The 22,878-nt window shown below is 44.0% G+C and overlaps 1 protein-coding gene across 1 annotated transcript; it reads left to right on the top strand.

Moving 5' to 3' along the window:
• Positions 1-404: 404 nt before the first annotated feature.
• Positions 405-12,494, top strand: ntpcr (nucleoside-triphosphatase, cancer-related). The gene is made up of 5 exons (XM_029701883.1): positions 405-528; positions 3,425-3,587; positions 4,829-4,931; positions 6,633-6,842; positions 11,746-12,494. The coding sequence occupies exons 1-5, from the start codon at positions 495-497 to the stop codon at positions 11,821-11,823; spliced, it is 588 nt and encodes a 195-aa protein (XP_029557743.1). The 5' UTR covers positions 405-494; the 3' UTR covers positions 11,824-12,494.
• Positions 12,495-22,878: the final 10,384 nt, after the last annotated feature.

Genomic DNA, 22,878 nt, shown 5'->3' with positions numbered 1-22,878 from the left:
ATTATTCTCTCTGATTATTCTACTATTTGTGCTGGTCCTGCCCAATAAATGTCAATAAGGGGATTCGATTAAACTGCCCCGGGTTGAACCGTGTTATGGCCCTTCACATAAACGACCTGCTCAAATCGAACGGTAATCTGTCAACGATTACCGGGGCATCGTTCAGAAATCTCTTTTCCATAAAATTTATGTTCGAATTTTCAAAGTAGTTTTCACTGGGAAGGCAGATGAAGCGTTTTTGTCAAAAGAAATTACTTTTGCATGTGAAAACACAGAATACTGATCATAGTTGACCGTCGACCAGAACGTAGTACCCGGCTCTCACCCGGGAGGCAGCCCGGTTCCAAATGGAATGAAATCCCGCTAACCGGGTTCATTAATATAATCCTCTAACTGAGTCCTGCCAATTCAATCTGCACATGTGCGGCTCCCATGTGTACGGATGTGAGGAGAAGCAAAGTAGTGAAAAGTGAAAACAGAACATTTAATCAGAAATGGTCAAACATGTTTTCCTAACAGGACCTCCGGGTAACTATAAAACAAACCTTTTAAAACACAACGCAGACAGCATGGCACGGGTAGTTGTTCAGAAACGCTGTGAAGTCGTGACTGCTGCTAGCTAACTAGCTATAGACATGATGCCACACAATACAATCTAACAGCAGTAGTTCAGCTAATACCTAAAACAATTTGTGAACTGACGCTTGAGTGTCTTGATTTAACGCCTCGATCACACTGACAGGGTCATTGCATGTTGGTACACCAGAAATACATTAATTTCCAATGGATCGCTGCGTTTGACTTGCTGCATTGTGTTGGAGAGGCAGGTGCTGTGTAGTGCAGAATGTATGCGTCAAACTGAATGCAGAGACGGCTTGACAGAGATGGGAGCAGAAGGTGAATGTTCTACTTTGGTTGCACACATATCCAGATGATGCTGTGTACCATTTTGCACAAATAATTACTGTCAGTGTGATCAAGGCTAATGCCTCGATCACACCGACAGGGTTGTTTGGGCAAAATGGTAAGCAGCATCATCTGAAATGGTGTGTGCGCGCGCAACCTTTAGACGTGTGTTGGTCTGCAGTCAGTCAGTAGCTTTGTTCCGGGGTGTAGTGAGTAGCTTTGTTCCGGGGTGTAGTCAGTAGCTTTGTTCCGGGGTGTAGTCAGTAGCTTTGTTCCGGGGTGTAGTCAGTAGCTTAGTTGCGGGGTGTAGTCAGTAGCTTAGTTGCGGGGTGTAGTCAGTAGCTTAGTTGCGGGGTGTAGTCAGTAGCTTAGTTGCGGGGTGTAGTCAGTAGCTTTGTTGCGGGGTGTAGTCAGTAGCTTTGTTGCGGGGTGTAGTCAGTAGCTTTGTTGCGGGGTGTAGTCAGTAGCTTTGTTGCGGGGTGTAGTCAGTAGCTTAGTTGCGGGGTGTAGTCAGTAGCTTAGTTGCGGGGTGTAGTCAGTAGCTTTGTTGCAGGGTGTAGTGTGCTCCACACATACCAGTCGGCGCAAAAGCGCTGGTCATGGGCATTATTTTAAGTACCAAGCAAGCTCTAGTATATGTTAACTAGTACACACTAGATCTAGTATACGCTAGCTAGTATCATGCTAGCTAGCTAGTACACACTAGATCTAGTATACGTTAACTATTACACACTAGATCTAGTATACGCTAACTGGTACACACTAGCTCTAGTAATTTGTTGTTTACATTTTAACTACCAGCAATGTGGGCAGGTCTCGTTGCCAACATATGGTAATATTATGAAACTGGGCTCCAATGGCGGATGCAATTAATTCGTTTTTATCAGGGAAAAAAAGCATTGTTAAAAATGTAATGTGTCCAGCTTAGAGAAGGTATCTGCTGGACCCTATTGGAGATACTTGATATAAGAGAGGAAGAGGTGAAGCAACAGGTTGGGCTCCACCCAAAATAAGCCCACAGAGTGAGGAGTTTGTGTGTGGAGGTCAATGAGTGTCAAACAAAAAGTTGAATTGCTAATTTGATACGTGAGGCTTATTCGATCAAATATACGTTTTGTAGTGGTTCACTTGTTACGAATGCACTGCTATAATTGGACGCGCATGGCATTTTGGCAACTTAAAAAAAAATATATACTTATATCAGAGTTGTGCCTGTTGTAGAAATAGAGGACTCGTCATGGATATAACCGGTTTTCGCATGGACATTGACATTGAGGGCTTCCACCAATTGAAAGTAGTACACTGGATGGGGATTCCTAGGAGTTGGGAGCAATCAGCCAATGAAGAAGAAAATTGACTACTTTAAAATGGAGATTCAATGGTGCTGCCCATGCTGTCACAGATGCTACAACGGCACAGATATAAAGATGAGTCCTCTATCTGTCTCTATGGCCTGTGTAGCTGCCCTCTCATTGGCTAGAATCATCCTACCTGATCTCGCCTCCTTAACCCTGCCTTCCATCTTTGAGGACATGTATTTCCATTGTTAGTGGTCAATCGAGTCTTGTCAATATAACAGACAATCGTTGGATAAAATGACAAGATGCCTAACTATGGGCTTTTTTCCCCCCCACAGAGCTGAACACTGGGCTGTTAAGCTCACGCCTATTCCTCTTTGTATTGGTGGATACATCTTGTTATTTGAGTACTTTTTTTGAATATTTGTTGATATTACAATTGTACTCAATGGCAAGTGAGATGCTAGCCTAATGAACATTCATAGATGTCTGGAATTTCAACAGGGACAACTGATATAAAGTGTTTTTTCTCCAAGTTGCTGGGATGTCATGTGCATCAAGTTATATCCTACACTCGTAAGAACCTCAGCATTACGCAACTTCTATTAGATCAATTGAGCCTCAAGATTTGAAATAGCTATTCATTTTAAATGTGACTAAATTTGACACTCTCATTGCCCCCCATACAAACCCCCCTCACTTGCTTAATAATTAATGATCTGCTTTACATGAACATATTGTGGTGGAAGTAAACCCACTCGCTTCTCTTCTATCCTCTCTGGTGTATCCCGGTTTCCACTAGATAACACACACACAGTCAGATTCCAAAGCCACAAAGTCAAAATTGTCCACAAAAAGTTTGCATTCTCATCTTAATTTAAGGATAGGGTTAGGCATGAGGTTAGCAGTGTGGTTAGGTTTAGAATCACATTTTAAGAATATAATTTTTGAATTGGGAGGGTTTTAGCCATAATTACAACTTTGTGGCTGTGTTAACTAGAGACAACGTGCATCCCAGGCAGATCCTGAGTATTCTGATTTCCTCCGTAAAGTGAATGGTGTGACCTTTGCCAAATACTAACATAAAACAACTCTATTCATGAGTCAGTACTTTACATTATGATAAAATATTGCATTTCTGTTGATAGTCATGGTTTGAAGGCGCCTACAAGACAAACTACTTCATTTTGGATTTGACACGACCCTCTTCTATTGTGAAGGTGTTGGTAAGACCACCCTGGTCCAGAAGGCCTGTGACGTAATGGTGTCTTCAGGTGTGTCTGTGGAGGGCTTCTACACCCAGGAGGTCAGGGAGGGGAGGCGCAGGGTTGGTTTCGACGTTGTCACGGTGACCGGACAGAGAGGACACTTGTCCAGAGTAAGGTAGGCTTCAGTCATGTGTCAATATTTTACATAATCAACCACAATGGTCTACCCGTTTCTGTAAGGGCCGGTTCCCCAGACACAGATTAAGCCAAGTTCAGGACTTCAAACCATTTTCCATGTACATTCTCTATTGTTACTTTTCAAATCAAATCAAGCTTTATTTGCCACGTGCACCGAATACAAGTGTAGACTCTACGGTGAAATGCTTAGTGACAAGCCCTTAACCAACAGTGCAGTTCAAGAAGAAAATAATATTTACCAAGTAGACTAAAATAAAAAGTAATAATAAAAAATAACACAATAAGAATAACAATAACAAGGCTATAAACAGGGGGCACCGGTACAGAGTCAGTGTGGAGGCTATATACAGGGGGTACCGGTACAGAGTCAATGTGGAGGCTATATACAGGGGGCACCGGTACAGAGTCAATGTGGAGGCTATATACAGGGGGTACAGGTACAGAGTCAATGTGGAGGCTATATACAGGGTGTTACGGTACAGAGTCAATGTGGAGGCTATATACAGGGGGTACCGGTACAGAGTCAGTGTGGAGGCTATATACAGGGGGTACCGGTACAGAGTCAGTGTGGAGGCTATATACAGGGGGCACCGGTACAGAGTCAATGTGGAGGCTATATACAGGGGGTACCGGTACAGAGTCAGTGTGGAGGCTCTATACAGGGGGCACCGGTACAGAGTCAATGTGGAGGCTATATACAGGGGGCACCGGTACAGAGTCAATGTGGAGGCTATATACAGGGGGTACCGGTACAGAGTCAATGTGGAGGCTATATACAGGGGGTACGGTACAGAGTCATTGTGGAGGCTATATACAGGGGGTACGGGTACAGAGTCAATGCGGAGGCTATATACAGGGGGTACGGGTACAGAGTCAATGTGGAGGCTATATACAGGGGGTACGGGTACAGAGTCAATGCGGAGGCTATATACAGGGGGTACGGGTACAGAGTCAATGTGGAGGCTATATACAGGGGGTACCGGTACTGAGTCGGTGTGCGGGGGAACAGGCTAGTTGAGGTAATCTGTAATTGTAGGTGGGGGCGAAGTGACTATGCATAGGTAACAAACAAACAGCGAGTAGCAGCAGTGTTCAAGAGTGGGGGTCAATGTAAATTGTCTGGTGGCGATTTTCAGTCCAGGACCTGCCCTAATCTGCATCTGGGAAACAGTCCCCTATGTGTTAATGTGTTTTCTCTGCTGTCTTTGTTCTGTTCAGAGAGAAGTCTGTAGCTTCACGTGGAGGGAGAGAGTACACTGTTGGACAGTATGTAGTGGATGTACCTTCGTTTGAGAACCTGGTTCTACCCCTCTTCAGAAACGTATGTGATTATTGCACTTTTTAACTAAGCAGTGTTTCTCCTCCTATGTCAGGGTTGTGAGCAGTGTGTTTCTCCTCCTTTGTCAGGGTTGTGAGCAGTGTGTTTCTCCTCCTATGTCAGGGTTGTGAGCAGTGTGTTTCCTCCTATGTCAGGGTTGTGAGCAGTGTGTTTCCTCCTATGTCAGGGTTGTGAGCAGTGTTTCTCCTCCTATGTCAGGGTTGTGAGCAGTGTGTTTCCTCCTATGTCAGGGTTGTGAGCAGTGTGTTTCCTCCTATGTCAGGGTTGTGAGCAGTGTGTTTCCTCCTATGTCAGGGTTGTGAGCAGTGTGTTTCTCCTCCTATGTCAGGGTTGTGAGCAGTGTGTTTCTCCTCCTTTGTCAGGGTTGTGAGCAGTGTGTTTCTCCTCCTATGTCAGGGTTGTGAGCAGTGTGTTTCTCCTCCTATGTCAGGGTTGTGAGCAGTGTGTTTCCTCCTATGTCAGGGTTGTGAGCAGTGTTTTTCCTCCTATGTCAGGGTTGTGAGCAGTGTTTCTCCTCCTATGTCAGGGTTGTGAGCAGTGTGTTTCCTCCTATGTCAGGGTTGTGAGCAGTGTTTTTCCTCCTATGTCAGGGTTGTGAGCAGTGTGTTTCCTCCTATGTCAGTGTTTTGAGCAGTGTGTTTCCTCCTATGTCAGGGTTGTGTGCAGTGTTTTTCCTCATTCAGTACCAGTAGAAAGTTTGCAGACACCTACTCATTCCAGGGTTTTTCTTTATTTTTGACTCTTTTCTAAATTAATAATAGTGAAGAATTCAAAACTATGACATAACACATATGGAATCATGAAGTAACCAAAATTGTTAAACGAATCAAATATGTTTTAGATTCTTCAAAGTAGCCACCCTTTGCCTTGATTACAGCTTTGCACACTCTTGACATTCTCTGGTAGTAGAGTAGACCCACAGCAGCTCTGGTAGTAGAGTAGGCCCACAGCAGCTCTGGTAGTAGAGTAGGCCCACAGCAGCTCTGGTGGTCGAGTAGACCCACAGCAGCCCTGGTGGTCGAGTAGGCCCACAGCAGCCCTTTTGGTCGAGTAGGCCCACAGCAGCCCTGGTGGTCGAGTAGGCCCACAGCAGCCCTGGTGGTCGAGTAGGCCCACAGCAGCCCTGGTGGTCGAGTAGGCCCACAGCAGCCCTGGTGGTCGGGTAGGCCCACAGCAGCCCTGGTGGTCGGGTAGGCCCACAGCAGCCCTGGTGGTCGGGTAGGCCCACAGCAGCCCTGGTGGTCGGGTAGGCCCCCAGCAGCCCTGGTGGTCGGGTAGGCCCCCAGCAGCCCTGGTGGTCGGGTAGGCCCCCAGCAGCCCTGGGGGTCGGGTAGGCCCCCAGCAGCCCTGGGGGTCGGGTAGGCCAGGCCCACAGCAGCCCTGGGGGTCGGGTAGGCCAGGCCCACAGCAGCCCTGGGGGTCGGGTAGGCCAGGCCCACAGCAGCCCTGGGGGTCGGGTAGGCCAGGCCCACAGCAGCCCTGGGGGTCGGGTAGGCCAGGCCCACAGCAGCCCTGGGGGTCGGGTCGGGTAGGCCCACAGCAGCCCTGGGGGTCGGGTCGGGTAGGCCCACAGCAGCCCTGGGGGTCGGGTCGAGTAGGCCCACAGCAGCCCTGGTATATCATCCATATTGTCTGTTTTGTGGTGAGTGATGTTGTCTCTAATCTCTCTCTCTGTGTGTTTAGCTTAACTCTTCATGCAGTAGCAACCGTCAGGTGTTTATCATAGATGAGGTTGGTAAAATGGAGCTGTTCAGCCAGGCGTTCATCAGGTCAGTCAGACAGACCCTGGACTCTCCAATCTTCTCTGTCCTGGGGACTATACCCCTCCCTTCAGGAAAACCACTGGGTTTCATGGAGGAGATACGGACCAGGACGGACGTCACTGTCTTCACTGTGAGTACATTCACACGCATAATCCCTCTCTCTGTATCTATCTAATCTTACCTCCATCATTGTAGGGACGTCAAATGTTCAGCCTACTGCACAGACCCTGTGGAGTCTGGCTAAATTGTTCTCAGACCCTATGGAGTCTGGTTAAATTGGTCTCAGACCCTATGGAGTCTGGTTAAATTGGTCTCGGACCCTATGGAGTCTGGTTAAATTGGTCTCGGACCCTATGGAGTCTGGTTAAATTGGTCTCGGTCCCTGTGGAGTCTGGTTAAATTGGTCTCGGTCCCTGTGGAGTCTGGTTAAATTGGTCTCAGACCCTGTGGAGTCTGGTTAAATTGGTCTCAGACCCTGTGGAGTCTGGTTAAATTGGTCTCGATTCCTATGGAGTCTGGTTAAATTGTTATTTTCAGCAGTAGGAATAATTAGATGTCAGTAACCAGGTTTCCATCCAACCTTTATATAATTTGACATTATAGCCATTTATCTGACGCTCTTATCCAGAGCCACTTACATTAGTTATTGTGTACATTTTCATAGTGGTCCCCCGTGGGAATCTAACCCACAACCCTGGCGTTTCAAGCACCATGCTCTACCAACACTTTACGTGTATATATAAATACAGTGCCTTGCAAAAGTATTCATCCCCTTGGCATTTTTCCTATTTTGTTGCATTACAACCTGTAATTTAAATTGATTTTATTTGGATTTCATGTAATGGACATACACAAAATAGTCCAAATTGGTGAACTGAAATAAAACAAATATCTTGTTTAAAAAAAAAAAAAAAGAAACAGAAAAGTGGTGATTGCACCCCCTTTGCTATGAAGCCCCTAAATAAGATCTGGTGCAACCAATTACCTTCAGAAGTCACATAATTAGTTAAAGTCCACCTGTGTGCAATCTAATTGTCACATGACCTGTCACATGATCTCAGTGTATATACACCTGTTCTGAAAGGCCGCAGAGTCTGCAACACATCTAAGCAAGGGGCACCACCAAGGAGCTCTCCAAACAGGTCAGGGACAAAGTTGTGGAGAAGTACAGATCAGGGTTGGGTTATAAAAAAATATCAGAAACTTGTAACATCCCACGGAGCACCATTAAATGCATTCTTAAAAAATTGAAAGAATATGGCACCACAACAAACCTGCCAAGAGAGGTCACCCACCAAAACTCACGGACCAGGCAAGGAGGGCATTAATCAGAGGCAACAGAGCGACCAAAGATGACACTGAAGGAGCTGCAAAGCTCCATAGCGTAGATTGGAGTATCTGTCCATAGGACCACTTGTTTGCCAAACGGCATGTGGGAGACACCCCAAATGTATGGAAGAAGGTACTCTGGTCAGATGAGACTAAAATGTAGCTTTTTGGCCATCAAGGAAAACGCTATGTCTGGCACAAACCCAACACCTCCCATCACCCCAAGAACACCATCCCCACAGTGACGCGTGGTGGCAGCATCATGCTGTGGGGATGTTTTTCATTGGCAGGGAGTGTTGTTTGTTTCACAATAAAAAATATGTTGCATCGTCAAAGTAGTATGCATGTCGTGTAAATGAAATGATACAAACCCCCCAAAAAATCTATTTTAATTCCAGGTTGTAAGGCAACAAAATAGGAAAAATTCCAAGGGGGGGTGAATTGTTTCGCAAGCCACTGTACATACATTATCTTGGCCAGGTCGCAATTGTAAATGAGAACTTGTTCTCAACTTGCCTACCTGGTGAAATAAATAAACAAACATACATACTCACTCACTACCGGTCAAAAGTTTGGACCTACCTACTCATTGAAGGATTTTGCTTTATTTTTACTATTTTCTACATTGTAGAATAATAGTGAAGACATCAAAACTATTAAATAACACATATGGAATCATGTAGTAACCAAAGAAGTGTTAAACAAATCAAAATATATTTTATATTTGAAATTTTTCAAATAGACACCCTTTGCCTTGATGACAGCTTTGCACACTCTTGACCTGTAGAGAGAGAGAGAGAGTGTGTGTGTGTGTGTGTGTGTGTGTGTGTGTGTGTGTGTGTGTGTGTGTGTGTGTGTGTGTGTGTGTGTGTGTGTGTGTAATATAAACTTAGCAAAAAAAGAAACGTCTCGTCTCTCAAAGATAATTCGTAAAAATCCAAATAACTTCACAGATCTTCATTGTGAAGGGTTTAAAGACTGTTTCCCATGCTTGTTCAATGAACCATAAACAATGAATGAACATGCACCTGTGGAATGGTCGTTAAGACACTAACAGCTTACAGACGGTAGGCAATTAATGTCACAGTTGTGAAAACATAGGACACTAGAGGCCTTTCTACTGACTCTGAAAAACACCAAAAGAAAGATGCTCAGGGTCCCTGCTCATCTGCGTGAACGTGCCTTAGGCATGCTGCAAGGAGGCATGAGGACTGCAGATATGGCCAGGGCAATACATTGCAATGTCCATACTGTGAAACGCCTTAGACAGAGCTACAGGATGGACAGCTGATCGTTCTCGCAGTGGCAGACCATGTGTAACAACACCTGCACAGGATCGGTACATCCGAACGTCACACCTGCGGGACAGGTACAGGATGGCAACAACTACCCAATTTACACTAGAAACGCACAATCCCTCCATCAGTGCTCAGACTGTCCGCAATAGGCTGAGAGAGGCTGAACTGAGGACTTGTAGGCCTGTTGTAAGGCAGGTCCATACCAGACAACACCGGCAACAACGTCGACTATGGACACAAACCCACCGTCGATGGACCAGACAGGACTGGCATAAAGTGTGGTTTTGTCTCACCAGGGGTGATGGTCGAATTCGCGTTTATCGTCGAAGGAATGAGCGTTACACTGAGGCCTGTACTTTGGAGCGGGATCGATTTGGAGGTGGAGGGTCCGTCATGGTCTGGGGCGTTGTGTCACAGCATCATTGGACTGAGCTTTTTGTTATTGCAGGAAATCTCAACGCTGTCCGTTACAGGGAAGACATCCTCCTCCCTCATGTGGTACCCTTCCTGCAGGCTCATCCTGACATGACCCTCCAGCATGACAATGCCACCAGCCATACTGCTCGTTCTGTGTGTGATTTCCTGCAAGACAGGAATGTCAGTGTTCTGCCATGGCCAGCGAAGAGCCCAGATCTCAATCCTACTGAGCACGTCTTGGACCTGTTGGATTGGAGGGTGAGGGCTAGGGCCATTCCCCCCAGAAATGTCCGGGAACTTGCAGGTGCTTTGGTGGAAAAGTGGGGTAACATCTCACAGCAAGAACTGGCAAATCTGGTGCAGTCCATGAGGAGGAGATGCACTGCAGTACTTAATGCAGCTGGTGGCCACACCAGATACTGACCCCCTTTGTTAATTTCAACATGATATCTATGGAAGTGATAAAAGCGTGTTACGCTTACCGTGTTTGCGACCAAAATGCAACACTTCAAAATGTAGCTAGGTTTCTTTTACAGATTATTCCCAGATTTGGTGTAGTTTTTGAGCTGTGTTACTTTTAACAGGACCTGCAACCTCTCCCCCCCCCCCTTGGGCTATTGATTTCCACATGATATCGATATGAGTTATTGACAAAACAGTGTTGTGTTTGTCTTTCTGTTGGTGACCCCCAGTGTTAAAATGCAACGTTCGAAAATGTAGCTGACTGTCTTCTGCAGGTTGTTCTCTAACCAGTGAGCTAGATATATCTCCAGTTTCCATGTGGTTTTTGAGTTGTGGTAGTTTCAACAGCTCATACAACCTGATTTCATCAATATCAGTGATTTATTGCCACTTGTCAAAACAACAGGGTTTTTGGTGTGTGTGCAGTTTTATAAGTTGTTTAGTATTATGTATGTGTAGATGGTATGTTTTGTTTTCAATATCATGAACTGTTTCTGCATATTAGTTATTGATTTGGACATGTTACAACTGTTACTATTTATCAAAATAGCAACAGCATAATTTTCAATTTAGGTTTTAGGAATAAATATAAATTGAACTTTCAACATTAATTTCCAGTGGTCTTGTACTTAATCAGGTAGAAATGTCTGAATGAGACTCAACATTCTGATTGATTAACTTTGATATACCAGAAATCACCAAAACTGGTTTACCCTGTCTACTCACTGTAATGTCCAACACAACCATGTGTACAGCAAATAGTCCCTCTGTCTGTTATATTCAGGAGGGGCTCAAGCTACCATTATCCTTTACGGTATAGCACGGTGGATACCATTATTCTTTACGGTATAGCACGGTGGATACCATTATTCTTTATGGTATAGCACGGTGGATACCATTATCCTTTACGGTATAGCACGGTGGATACCATTATCCTTTACGGTATAGCATGACGGATACCATTATCCTTTACGGTATAGCATGACTGATACCATTATCCTTTACGGTATAGCATGACTGATACCATTATCCTTTACGGTATAGCATGACTGATACCATTATCCTTTTACTATATAGAATGTATAGCATGACTGATACATTATCATTTACAGTATAGCACGGTGGATACCATTATCCTTTACAGTATAGCACGGTGGATACCATTATCCTTTACAGTATAGCACGGTGGATACCATTATCCTTTACAGTATAGCACAGTGGATACCATTATCCTTTTACCATATAGAATGTATAGCATTACTGATACCATTATCCTTTTACCGCAAAGCATTGTGGGGATTAAAGATGAAATCATGCGTGACTAAACCAGATCCATCCATCAGGGTCAATGTTAGTGATATTAACTGTTAGATCTGGTTCCATCCATCAGGGTCAATGTTAATATCACTAACTGTTAGATCTGGTTCCATCTATCAAGAACACTGTGCGCTTGCTGCTATGGTATCTCTTTTAACATCTTTGGTTGTGTTTCTCCCCCTCCCCCCGGCCTTCCCTCCTCTCTCTCAGGTCACCAAGGAGAACAGAGATGTTATATTAACAGAGATTGTGTCAGCTCTAAAGGACTGTCTCAAGCAAAGTGCCTAAGTAGGTGGAAGTTATCCAAGGTCAGTGGAACATCATGGAAGGCATTCAGAAAACACAGCAGCACTCTGGACTAGACCGACCCTGATGGACTAGACCGACCCTGATGGACTAGACCGACCCTGATGGACTAGACCGACCCTGATGGACTAGACCGTCCCTGATGGACTAGACCGTCCCTGACGGACCAGACTGCCAGACTGTCCCTGACGGGCCAGACTGTCCCTGACGGACCAGACTGCCAGACTGTCCCTGACGGACCAGACTGCCAGACTGCCCCTGACGGACCAGACTGACCCTGGTGGATGTTGGCCAGCGCTCTGTACCATGTTCCAGGACTAGACTGTTATAGCTGGTGCACTAACCCTTTTATAAGTATTCACCTTGTCAAACTGAGAACTGGCTTCATGCAGTTTGACATGGATCACTATTTAACATGGATCACAATAAACCTGATGGCTTATTCATGTTCACCATGAAGAAACAACTACTTAAACAATAAAGTTCTCTGGATTGCCTCCTAATCAATGTATATTTCTTATTGAATTAATTTGAGTACTGTACAAGCCTACCTACATCAACTGTTTTGGAACTGTATGTAGTGACGTGAGAGTTGATTTGATAAAACGTTGATTTTGTTTCCACTTGATAAATTACACACCTTTCAGATTACACACTATAGTATTTGTTTATTCTCTGTTTATGCCTTTAACTGTTTAAAGCCTAGTAGTACTGTGTATATATCTTGATCGTTAACTGTTTAAATCAAATCAAAATCAAATTTTATTGGTCACATACACATATTTAGCAGACGTTATTGCGGGTGTAGCAAAATGCTTGTGTTCCTAGCTCCAACAGTGCAGTAATATCTAACTAAATGCTTGTGTTCCTAGCTCCAACAGTGCAGTAATATCTAACTAAATGCTTGTGTTTCTAGCTCCAACAGTGCAGTAATATCTAACTAAATGCTGGTGTTCCCAGCTCCAACAGTAGTACCTAACTAAATGCTTGTGTTCCTAGCTCCAACAGTGCAGTAGTATCTAACTAAATGCTGGTGTTCCCAGCTCCAACAGTAGTACCTAACTAAATGCTTGTGTTCCTAGCTCCAACAGTGTAGTAGTATCTAACTAAATGCTTGTTTCTAGCTCCAACAGTGCAGTAGTATCTAACTAAATGCTGGTGTTCCCAGCTCCAACAGTAGTACCTAACTAAATGCTTGTTTTCCTAGCTCCAATAGTGCAGTAGTATCTAACAGTTCACAACAATACTCACAAATCTAAAGTAAAAGAATGGAATTAAATAATACAGTGCCTTCAGAAAGTATTCAGACCCCTTGACTTTTTCCACATGTTGTTACGTTATGGCCTTATTCTGAAATTGGTTAAATAAAATAAATTCTCAGCAATCTACACAAAATACCCCATAATGACAGTGAAAACGTATTTACGTAACAATTCTTTGCTATGAGACTCGAAATTGAGCTCGGGTGCATCCTATTTCCATTGATCGTCCTTGAGATGTTTCTACACCTTGATTTGGAGTCCATCTGTGGTAAATTCAATTGGTTGGACATGATTTGGAAAGGCACACACCTGTCTATATAAGGTCCCACAGTTGACAGTGCATGTCAGAGAAAAAAACAAGCCATGAGGTTGAAGAAATTATCCGTAGAGCTCCGAGACAGGATTGTGTCGAGGCACAGATCTGGGGAAAATGTCTGCAGCATTGAAGGTCCCCAAGAACACGGTGGCCTCCGTCATTCTAAAATTGAATAATTTTGGAACCACCAAGGCTCTTCCTAGACCTGGCCGCCCGGCCAAACTGAGCAATCAGGGAACAAGGGTCTTGGTCAGGTAGGTGACCAAGAACCTGATGGTCACTCTGACAGAGCTCTAGAGTTCCTCTGTGGAGATGGGAGAACCTTCCAGAAGGACAACCATCTCTGCAGCACTCCGCCAATCAGGCATTTATGGTAGAGAAGCCAGATGGAATCCACCCCTCAGTAAAAGGCACATGACAACCCACTTGGAGTTTGCCAAAAGGCTAAAGACTCAGACCATGAGAACCAAGATTTAACTATCTGGCCTGAATGCCAAGCATCACGTCTGGGGGAAACCTGGCACCATCCCTATGGCGAAGCATTGTGGTGGCAGCCGATCAAACATCTCTGGAGAGACCTGAAAATAGCTGTGCAGCAATACTCCCCATCCTACCTGAGAGAGCTTGAGAGGATCTGCAGAGAAGAATGGGAGAAACTCCCAAATACAGGTGTGCCAAGCTTGTAGTGTCATACCCAAGAAGACTTGTGGTTGTAATCACTGCCAAAGGTGCTTCAACAAAGTACTGAGTAAAGGCTCTGAATACTTATGTAAGTGTGATATTTATGTTTTTATTTTTAATAAATTATCAAAAATGCCTAAAAACCTGTTTGTTATTAGACCTACTGATGGTCCATATTTATTATTAGACCTACTGATGGTCCATATTGATTATCAGACACACCACCACCACACCTCCATTTCTTTGATCACCACCACCAACGAATAGCGGGTCAATAGTGAGTGAATAGCATGGTCAATAGTGAGTGAATAGCATGGTCAATAGTGAGTGAATAGGAAGTGAATAGTGAGTAAATAGCATGGTCAGTAGTGAGTGAATAGCATGGTCAGTAGTGAGTGAATAGGAAGTGAATAGTGAGTAAATAGCATGGTCAGTAGTGAGTGAATAGCATGGTCAGTAGTGAGTGAATAGCATGGTCAGTAGTGAGTGAATAGGAAGTGAATAGTGAGTAAATAGCATGGTCAGTAGTGAGTGAATAGCATGGTCAGTAGTGAGTGAATAGCATGGTCAGTAGTGAGTGAATAGGAAGTGAATAGTGAGTGAATAGCATGGTCAATAGTGAGTGAATAGCATGGTCAGTAGTGAGTGAATAGGAAGTGAATAGTGAGTAAATAGCATGGTCAGTAGTGAGTGAATAGCATGGTCAGTAGTGAGTGAATAGCATGGTCAGTAGTGAGTGAATAGGAAGTGAATAGTGAGTGAATAGCATGGTCAATAGTGAGTGAATAGCATGGTCAGTAGTGAGTGAATAGCATGGTCAGTAGTGAGTGAATAGGAAGTGAATAGTGAGTAAATAGCATGGTCAGTAGTGAGTGAATAGCACGGTCAGTAGTGAGTGAATGACACGGTCAGCAGTGAGTGAATAGCGAGTGAATAGCACGGTCAGTAGTGAGTGAATAGCATGGTCAGTAGTGAGTGAATAGCATGGTCAGTAGTGAGTGAATAGCATGGTCAATAGTGAGTGAATAGCATGGTCAATAGTGAGTGAATAGCATAGTCAATAGTGAGTGAATAGCATGGTCAGTAGTGGGTGAATAGCATGGTCAATAGTGAGTGAATAGCATGGTCAATAGTGAGTGAATAGCATGGTCAATAGTGAGTGAATAGTGAGTGAATAGCATGGTAAGTAGTGAGTGAATAGCATGGTCAATAGTGAGTGAATAGCATGGTCAGTAGTGAGTGAATAGCATGGTCAATAGTGAGTTAATAGCATGGTCAGTAGTGAGTGAATAGCATTGTCAATAGTGAGTGAATAGTGAGTGAATAGCATGGTCAATAGTGAGTGAATAGCATGGTCAGTAGTGAGTGAATAGTGAGTGAATAGCATGGTCAGTAGTGAGTGAATAGTGAGTGAATAGCATGGTCAGTAGTGAGTGAATAGCATGGTCAGTAGTGAGTGAATAGCAAGTGAATAGTGAGTAAATAGCATGGTCAGTAGTGAGTGAATAGTGAGTGAATAGCACGGTCAGTAGTGAGTGAATAGCACGGTCAGTAGTGAGTGAATAGCGTGGTCAGTAGTGAGTCAATAGTGAGTGAATAGCATGGTCAGTAGTGAGTGAATAGCATGGTCAGTAGTGAGTGAATAGCAAGGTCAATAGTGAGTGAATAGCATGGTCAGTAGTGAGTGAATAGCATGGTCAATAGTGAGTGAATAGCATGGTCAGTAGTGAGTGAATAGCATGGTCAATAGTGAGTGAATAGCATGGTCAGTAGTGAGTGAATAGCATGGTCAGTAGTGAGTGAATAGCATGGTCAGTAGTGAGTGAATAGCATGGTCAATAGTGAGTGAATAGCATTGGTCAGTAGTGAGTGAATAGCGTGGTCAGTAGTGAGTGAATAGCATGGTCAGTAGTGAGTGAATAGCATGGTCAGTAGTGAGTGAATAGCATGGTCAGAAGTGAGTGAATAGCATGGTCAGTAGTGAGTGAATAGCATGGTCAGTAGTGAGTGAATAGTGAATGAATAGCATGGCCAGTACTGAGTGAATAGCATGGTCAGTAGTGAGTAAATAGCATGGTCAGTAGTGAGTGAATAGCGAGCGAATAGCATGGTCAGTAGTGAGTGAATAGCATGGTCAGTAGTGAGCAAATAGCATGGTCAGTAGTGACCGAATAGCATGGTCAGTGAGTGAATAGCATGGTCAGCAGTGAGTGAATAGTGAATGAATAGCATGTTCAGTAGTGAGTGAATAGCATGGTCAGTAGTGAGTGAATAGCATGGTCAGTAGTGAGTGAATAGCATGGTCAGTAGTGAGTGAATAGCATGGTCAGAAGTGAGTGAATAGCATGGTCAGTAGTGAGTGAATAGCATGGTCAGTAGTGAGTGAATAGTGAATGAATAGCATGGCCAGTACTGAGTGAATAGCATGGTCAGTAGTGAGCGAATAGCATGGTCAGTAGTGAGTGAATAGCATGGTCAGTAGTGAGTGAATAGTGAGTGAATAGCATGGTCAGTAGTGAGTGAATTGTGAGTAAATAGCATGGTCAGTAGTGAGTGAATAGCACGGTCAGCAGTGAGTGAATGGTGAGTGAATAGCACGGTCAGTAGTGAGTGAATAGCATGGTGAATACTGAGTGAATAGTGAGTGAATAGCATGGTCAGTAGTGAGTGAATAGTGAGTGAATAGCATGTTCAGTAGTGAGTGAATATTGAATTAATAGCATGGTCAGTAGTGAGTGAATAGTGAGTGAATAGCATGGTCAGTAGTGAGTGAATAGCATGGTCAGTAGTGAGTGAATAGCATGGTCAGTAGTGAGTGAATAGTGAATGAATAGCATGGTCAGCAGTGAGTGAATAGCATGGTCAGTAGTGAGTGAATAGCATGGTCAGTAGTGAGTGAATAGCATGGTGAATAGCATGGTCAGTAGTGAGTGAATAGCATGGTCAGTAGTGAGTGAATAGCATGGTCAGTAGTGAGTGAATAGCATGGTCAGTAGTGAGTGAATAACATGGTCAGTAGTGAGTGAATAGTGAATGAATAGCATGGCCAGTACTGAGTGCATAGCATGGTCAGTAGTGAGTGAATAGCATGGTCAGTAGTGAGTGAATAGCATGGTCAGTAGTGAGTGAATAGTGAATGAATAGCATGGTCAGCATTGAGTGAATAGTGAATGAATAGCATGGTCAGCAGTGAGTGAATAGCATGTTCAGTAGTGAGTGAATAGTGAATGAATAGCATGGTCAGTAGTGAGTGAATAGCATGGTCAGTAGTGAGTGAATAGCATGGTCAATAGTGAGTGAATAGCATGGTCAGTAATGAGTGAATAGTGAGTGAATAGCATGGTCAGTAGTGAGTGAATAGTGAGTGAATAGCATGGTCAGTAGTGAATGAATAGCATGGTCAGTAGTGAGTGAATATCATGGTCAGTAGTGATTGAATAGTGAGTGAAAGCGTGGTCAGTGGTGGGTGAATAGCATGTTCAGTAGTGAGTGAATAGCATGGTCAGTAGTGAGTGAATAGTGAGTGAATAGCATGGTCAGCAGTGAGTATATTGCATGGTCAGCAGTGAGTGAATAGTGACTGAATAGCATGGTCAGTTGTGAGTGAATAGCATTGTCAGTAGTGAGTGAATAGCATGGTCAGTAGTGAGTGAATAGTGAATGAATAGCATGGCCAGTAGAGAGTGAATAGCATGGTCAGTAGTGAGTGAGTAGCGAGTGAATGGCATGGTCAGTAGTGAGTGAATGGCATGGTCAGTAGTGAGTGAATAGCATGGTCAGTAGTGAGTGAATAGTGAGTGAATAGCATGTTCAATAGTGTGTGAATAGCATGGTCAGTAGTGAGTGAGTAGTGAATGAATAGCATGGTCAGTAGTGAGTGAATAGTGAGTGAATAGCATGGTAATTAGTGAGTGAATAGCATGGTCAGTAGTGAGTGAATAGTGAGTGAATAGCATGTTCAATAGTGTGTGAATAGCATGGTCAGTAGTGAGTGAGTAGTGAATGAATAGCATGGTCAGTAGTGAGTGAATAGTGAGTGAATAGCATGGTAATTAGTGAGTGAATAGCATGGTCAGTAGTGAGTGAATAGTGAATGAATAGCATGGCCAGTAGAGAGTGAATAGCATGGTCAGTAATGAGTGAGTAGCGAGTGAATGGCATGGTCAGTAGTGAGTGAATGGCATGGTCAGTAGTGAGTGAATGGCATGGTCAGTAGTGAGTGAATTGCATGGTCAGTAGTGAGTGAATAGCATGTTCAGTAGTGAGTGAATAGCATGGTCAGTAGTGAGTGAGTAGTGAATGAATAGCATGGTCAGTAGTGAGTGAATAGCATGGTCAGTAGTGAGGGAATAGTGAGTGAATAGCATGGTCAGTAGTGAGTGAATAGCATGGTCAGTAGTGAGTGAATAGCATGGTCAGTAGTGAGTGAATAGCATGGTCAGAATCCTTATAGCGAGAACAGTGCATAAAAAGGGAATTAATTGTCATTAAAGTGCGCTTTACACGAGTTTGAATCAAATATTATTGGTCACATACACATGGTTAGCAGATGTTATTGGTCACGTACACATGGTTAGCAGGTGTTAATGCGAGTGTTGCGAAATGCTTGTGCTTCTAGTTCCGACCATGCAGTAATATATAACAAGTAATCTAACAATTTCACAACAACTACCTTATACACAGAAGTGTAAAGGAATTAATAAGAATATGCACATAAAAATATATGGATGAGCGATGGCTGAACGGCATAGGCAAGATGCAGGAGATGGTATGAAATACAGTATATACATATGAGATGAGTAATGTAGGGTATGTAAACATTATATGAAGTGGCATTGTTTAAGTGACTAGTGATACATTTATTACATCCAAATGGTAATTATTAAAGTGGCTAGAGATTGAGTCAGTATGTTGGCAGCAGGGTGAACAGGCGGTGGCTCGGGTGGTTGTTGTCCTTGATGATCTTTTTGGCCTTCCTGTGACATCGGGTGGTGTAGGTGTCCTGGAGGGCAGGTAGTTTGCCCCCGGTTATGCGTTGTGCAGACCTCACTACCCTTTGAATAGCCTTATGGTTGAGGGCGGTGCAGTTGCCTTACCAGGCACTTATACAGCCCGACAGGATGCTCTCGATTATGCATCTGTAAAAGTCTGAGTGTTTTTGGTGACATGCCGAATTTCTTCAGCCTCCTGAGGTGTCTGTGTTGGTGGACCATTTCAGTTTGTTCGTGATGTGTACGCCGAGGAACTTAAAACTTTCCACCTTCTCCACTACTGTCCCTTCGATGTGGATAGGGGCGTGCTCCTTCTGCTGTTTCCTCAAGTCCACGATCATCTCCTTTGTTTTGTTGACGTTGAGTGTGAGGTTATTTTCCTGACACCACACTCCGAGTGCCCTCACCTCCTCCCTGTAGGCCGTCTCTTCATTGTTGGTAATCAAGCCTACCACTGTTGTGTCATCTGCAAACTTGATGATTGAGTTGGAGGCGTGCATGGCCACGCAGTTGTGGGTGAACAGGGAGTACAGGAGGGGGCTGAGCACACACCCTTGTGGGGCCCCAGTGTTGAGGATTAGCGGGGTGAAGATGATGTTTCCTACCCTCCCCACCTGGGGGCGGCCCGTCAAAGTCCAGGACCCAGTTGCACAGGGCGGGGTCGAGACCATTATTGATGTGTGTATGTATATATATTTATTTATTTATTTATTTATTAGTGGCCACTATACAGGACCAGTCAACAGTTTGGACACACCTACTCTTTCCAGGGTTCTTCTTTATTTTTACTATTTTCTACATTGTAGAAATCAAAACTATGATATAACATCTATGGAATCAAGTATTTTGGCTAAAATGTCCTGGTACTGGATAAAGTTCATGATGCCGTTGACTGGGGCCCCGGACCAGTGGAAGGTGAATAGCCCCATAACATTAAAGATCCACCACCATGTTCTACAGTAGCTATGGGCTTCTTTTGCTCCACTGGTCCTGGGGTCTTGTTAAGGTCAACGCCATCACTGGTCCTGGGGCCTTGTTAAGGTCAATGGCATCACTGGTCCTGGGGCCTTGTTAAGGTCAATGGCATCATGAACTTTATCCAGTACCAGGACATTTTAGCCAAAAAACTGGTTGCCTCTGCACACATCAAAATCAACATTTGGCAATGGCCATCTCAGTCCCTGGACTGAAAACCCATTGAACTGGTGGTTTGAATAGAGGAGGGCATTCCATAATCGCAGAAGAAGGATATAGGGTCTGGAAGGATTCTGTATGGATGAATGGTCTACGATCTCTCCAACTGTCACGACTTCTATCGAAGTCGATGCCTCTCCTTGTTCGGGCAGTGTTCGGCGGGTCGACCGCCGGTCTTCTAGCCATCGCCGATCCATTTTCCATTTGTTTTGTCTCATTTTCACACACACCTGGTTCTCATTTCCCTCATTATGTGTTGTGTATTTAACCCTCTGTTTTCCCCCTATGTCTTTGTGTGGTATTGTTTATTCTGTGTTCATATATGCGCACGTCAGGCTGGTTTGCGCTGGGTTATGTTCAACCCGTATTTTGTATTTCATGTTCGTTTGTGCCGTGTGTTTTTGTTTCGCCAAAATAAAAGGCTCCGTGTTGCTACCAACTATCTGCTCTCCTGCGCCTGACTTTCCTACAGTTCTTAACGCATACCTTGACACCAACCAATAAAGCATTTTAGAAAATGACTCATTGCCGTTATCCTCACAAGGTGAGGTATTGAAAGGCAATATGTATGTTTTGGCAATATTTTCATTAAGTCATGCCAATAAAGTAATTTGAATTTAATTGAAATGTACTGAAAACAGGGGTATCAATCATTTTCACCTTTTTACGAAAGAAATACTACTTTAAGCCCCTTCTGCAGAGATCCTTAAAAGGTTTTTAAACTAAATCTCTTTATCTGAGCAGTTGTATTAGTATAAAAAAAATAATTTCCCTATTTTTTTATTTTTTTTTGCATACAATCTAGCTCAGTATTTGAATTGTTTTATGCAGTCATTATTGCTCATCTTTATCAAGAGTGTCAATCAATTTGGGGCCCACTATTATCCAGGACACACAGCTTGTTTTACGTGTATTTTTACGACTTTTTGGGGAGTAAACATTTATTCCCTTTCAAAATCTTTTTCCCTAAACCCTAACCTAAACCTAACCCTGAATCTAACCTTAACCCTAACCTAAACCTAACCCTGAATCTAACCTTAACCCAACTCCTAACCCTGAATCTAACCTTAACCCTCACCTAAACCTGAATCTAACCTTAACCTAAACCTAACTTCTAACCCTGAATCTAACCTTAACCCTAACCTAAACCTAACTCCTAACCCTTAACCCTAACTCCTAACCCTGAATCTAACCTTAACCCTAACTACTAACCCTGAATCTAACCTTAACCCCAATCCCTAAACCTTAACCCTAACTTCTAACCCTGAATCTAACCTTAACCTAAACCTAACTCCTAACCCTGAATCTAACCTTAACCCCAATCCCTATACCCAACCCTTAAGCCTGAAATTGCATTTTAACAAATAAAAAAAGTTTGCTGTATTATCAAATCCAATTTTATTGGTCACATACACATGTTTAGCAGGTGTTATTGTGGGTGTAGCGAAATGCTTGTCTCAGTACTGTGAAAAACTCCAGGGATGGATTACCGAACGGGCACAGCAGAGCATGGGCCACCAACCTCCAGGGGGCACCAACCTCCAGGGGGGCCACCAACCTCCAGGGGGGCCACCAACCTCGAGGGGGGCCGACCAACCTCGAGGGGGCCACCAACCTCCAGGGGGCCACCAACCTCCAGGGGGCCACCAACCTCCAGGGGGCCTCAACCTCCAGGGGGCCTCAACCTCCAAGGGGCCCAACCTCCAGGGGGCCACCAACCTCCAGGGGGCCACCAACCTCCAGGGGGCCACCAACCTCCAGGGGGCCACCAACCTCCAGGGGGCCTCAACCTCCAGGGGCCTCAACCTCCAGGGGGCCCCAACCCAAAAATAAATAATAATATGATATAAGCAATGGCGAATTGCAGGAAATCAGCAAGATAATATACAAGGCAGTAAAAACACAGCAGTCCACATGATGCGAAACACAGGTCAACCAACAGAAGGATGATTAGTCTCAATAAGATATCAAATCTATCACCATGTAGTACAGAAACCTCACACATCCTAAACTACCAGCACACATGGATGGTTCAGACACACATCCTAAACTACCAGCACACATGGATGGTTCAAACACACATCCTAAACTACCAGCACACATGGATGGTTCAAACACACATCCTAAACTACCAGAACACATGGATGGTTCAAACACACATCCTAAACTACCAGCACACATGGATGGTTCAAACACACATCCTAAACTACCAGCACACATGGATGGTTCAAACACACATCCTAAACTACCAGCACACATGGATGGTTCAAACACACATCCTAAACTACCAGAACACATGGATGGTTCAAACACACATCCTAAACTACCAGCACACATGGATGGTTCAAACACACATCCTAAACTACCAGCACACATGGATGGTTCAAACACACATCCTAAACTACCAGCACACATGGATGGTTCAAACACACATCTTAAACTACCAGCACACATGGATGGTTCAAACACACATCCTAAACTACCAGCACACATGGATGGTTCAAACACACATAGATTAGCTACTGTATGTATCAGGTATCATTTAAGAGCACCACACATTAATACACAAAGCCTGCTTGATTTCCAATCCTTA

This window comes from Salmo trutta, chromosome 2 (assembly GCF_901001165.1).
Source record: "Salmo trutta chromosome 2, fSalTru1.1, whole genome shotgun sequence".
Lineage (NCBI taxonomy): Eukaryota > Metazoa > Chordata > Actinopteri > Salmoniformes > Salmonidae > Salmo > Salmo trutta.
This window is presented reverse-complemented; position numbering and strand designations above follow the sequence as displayed.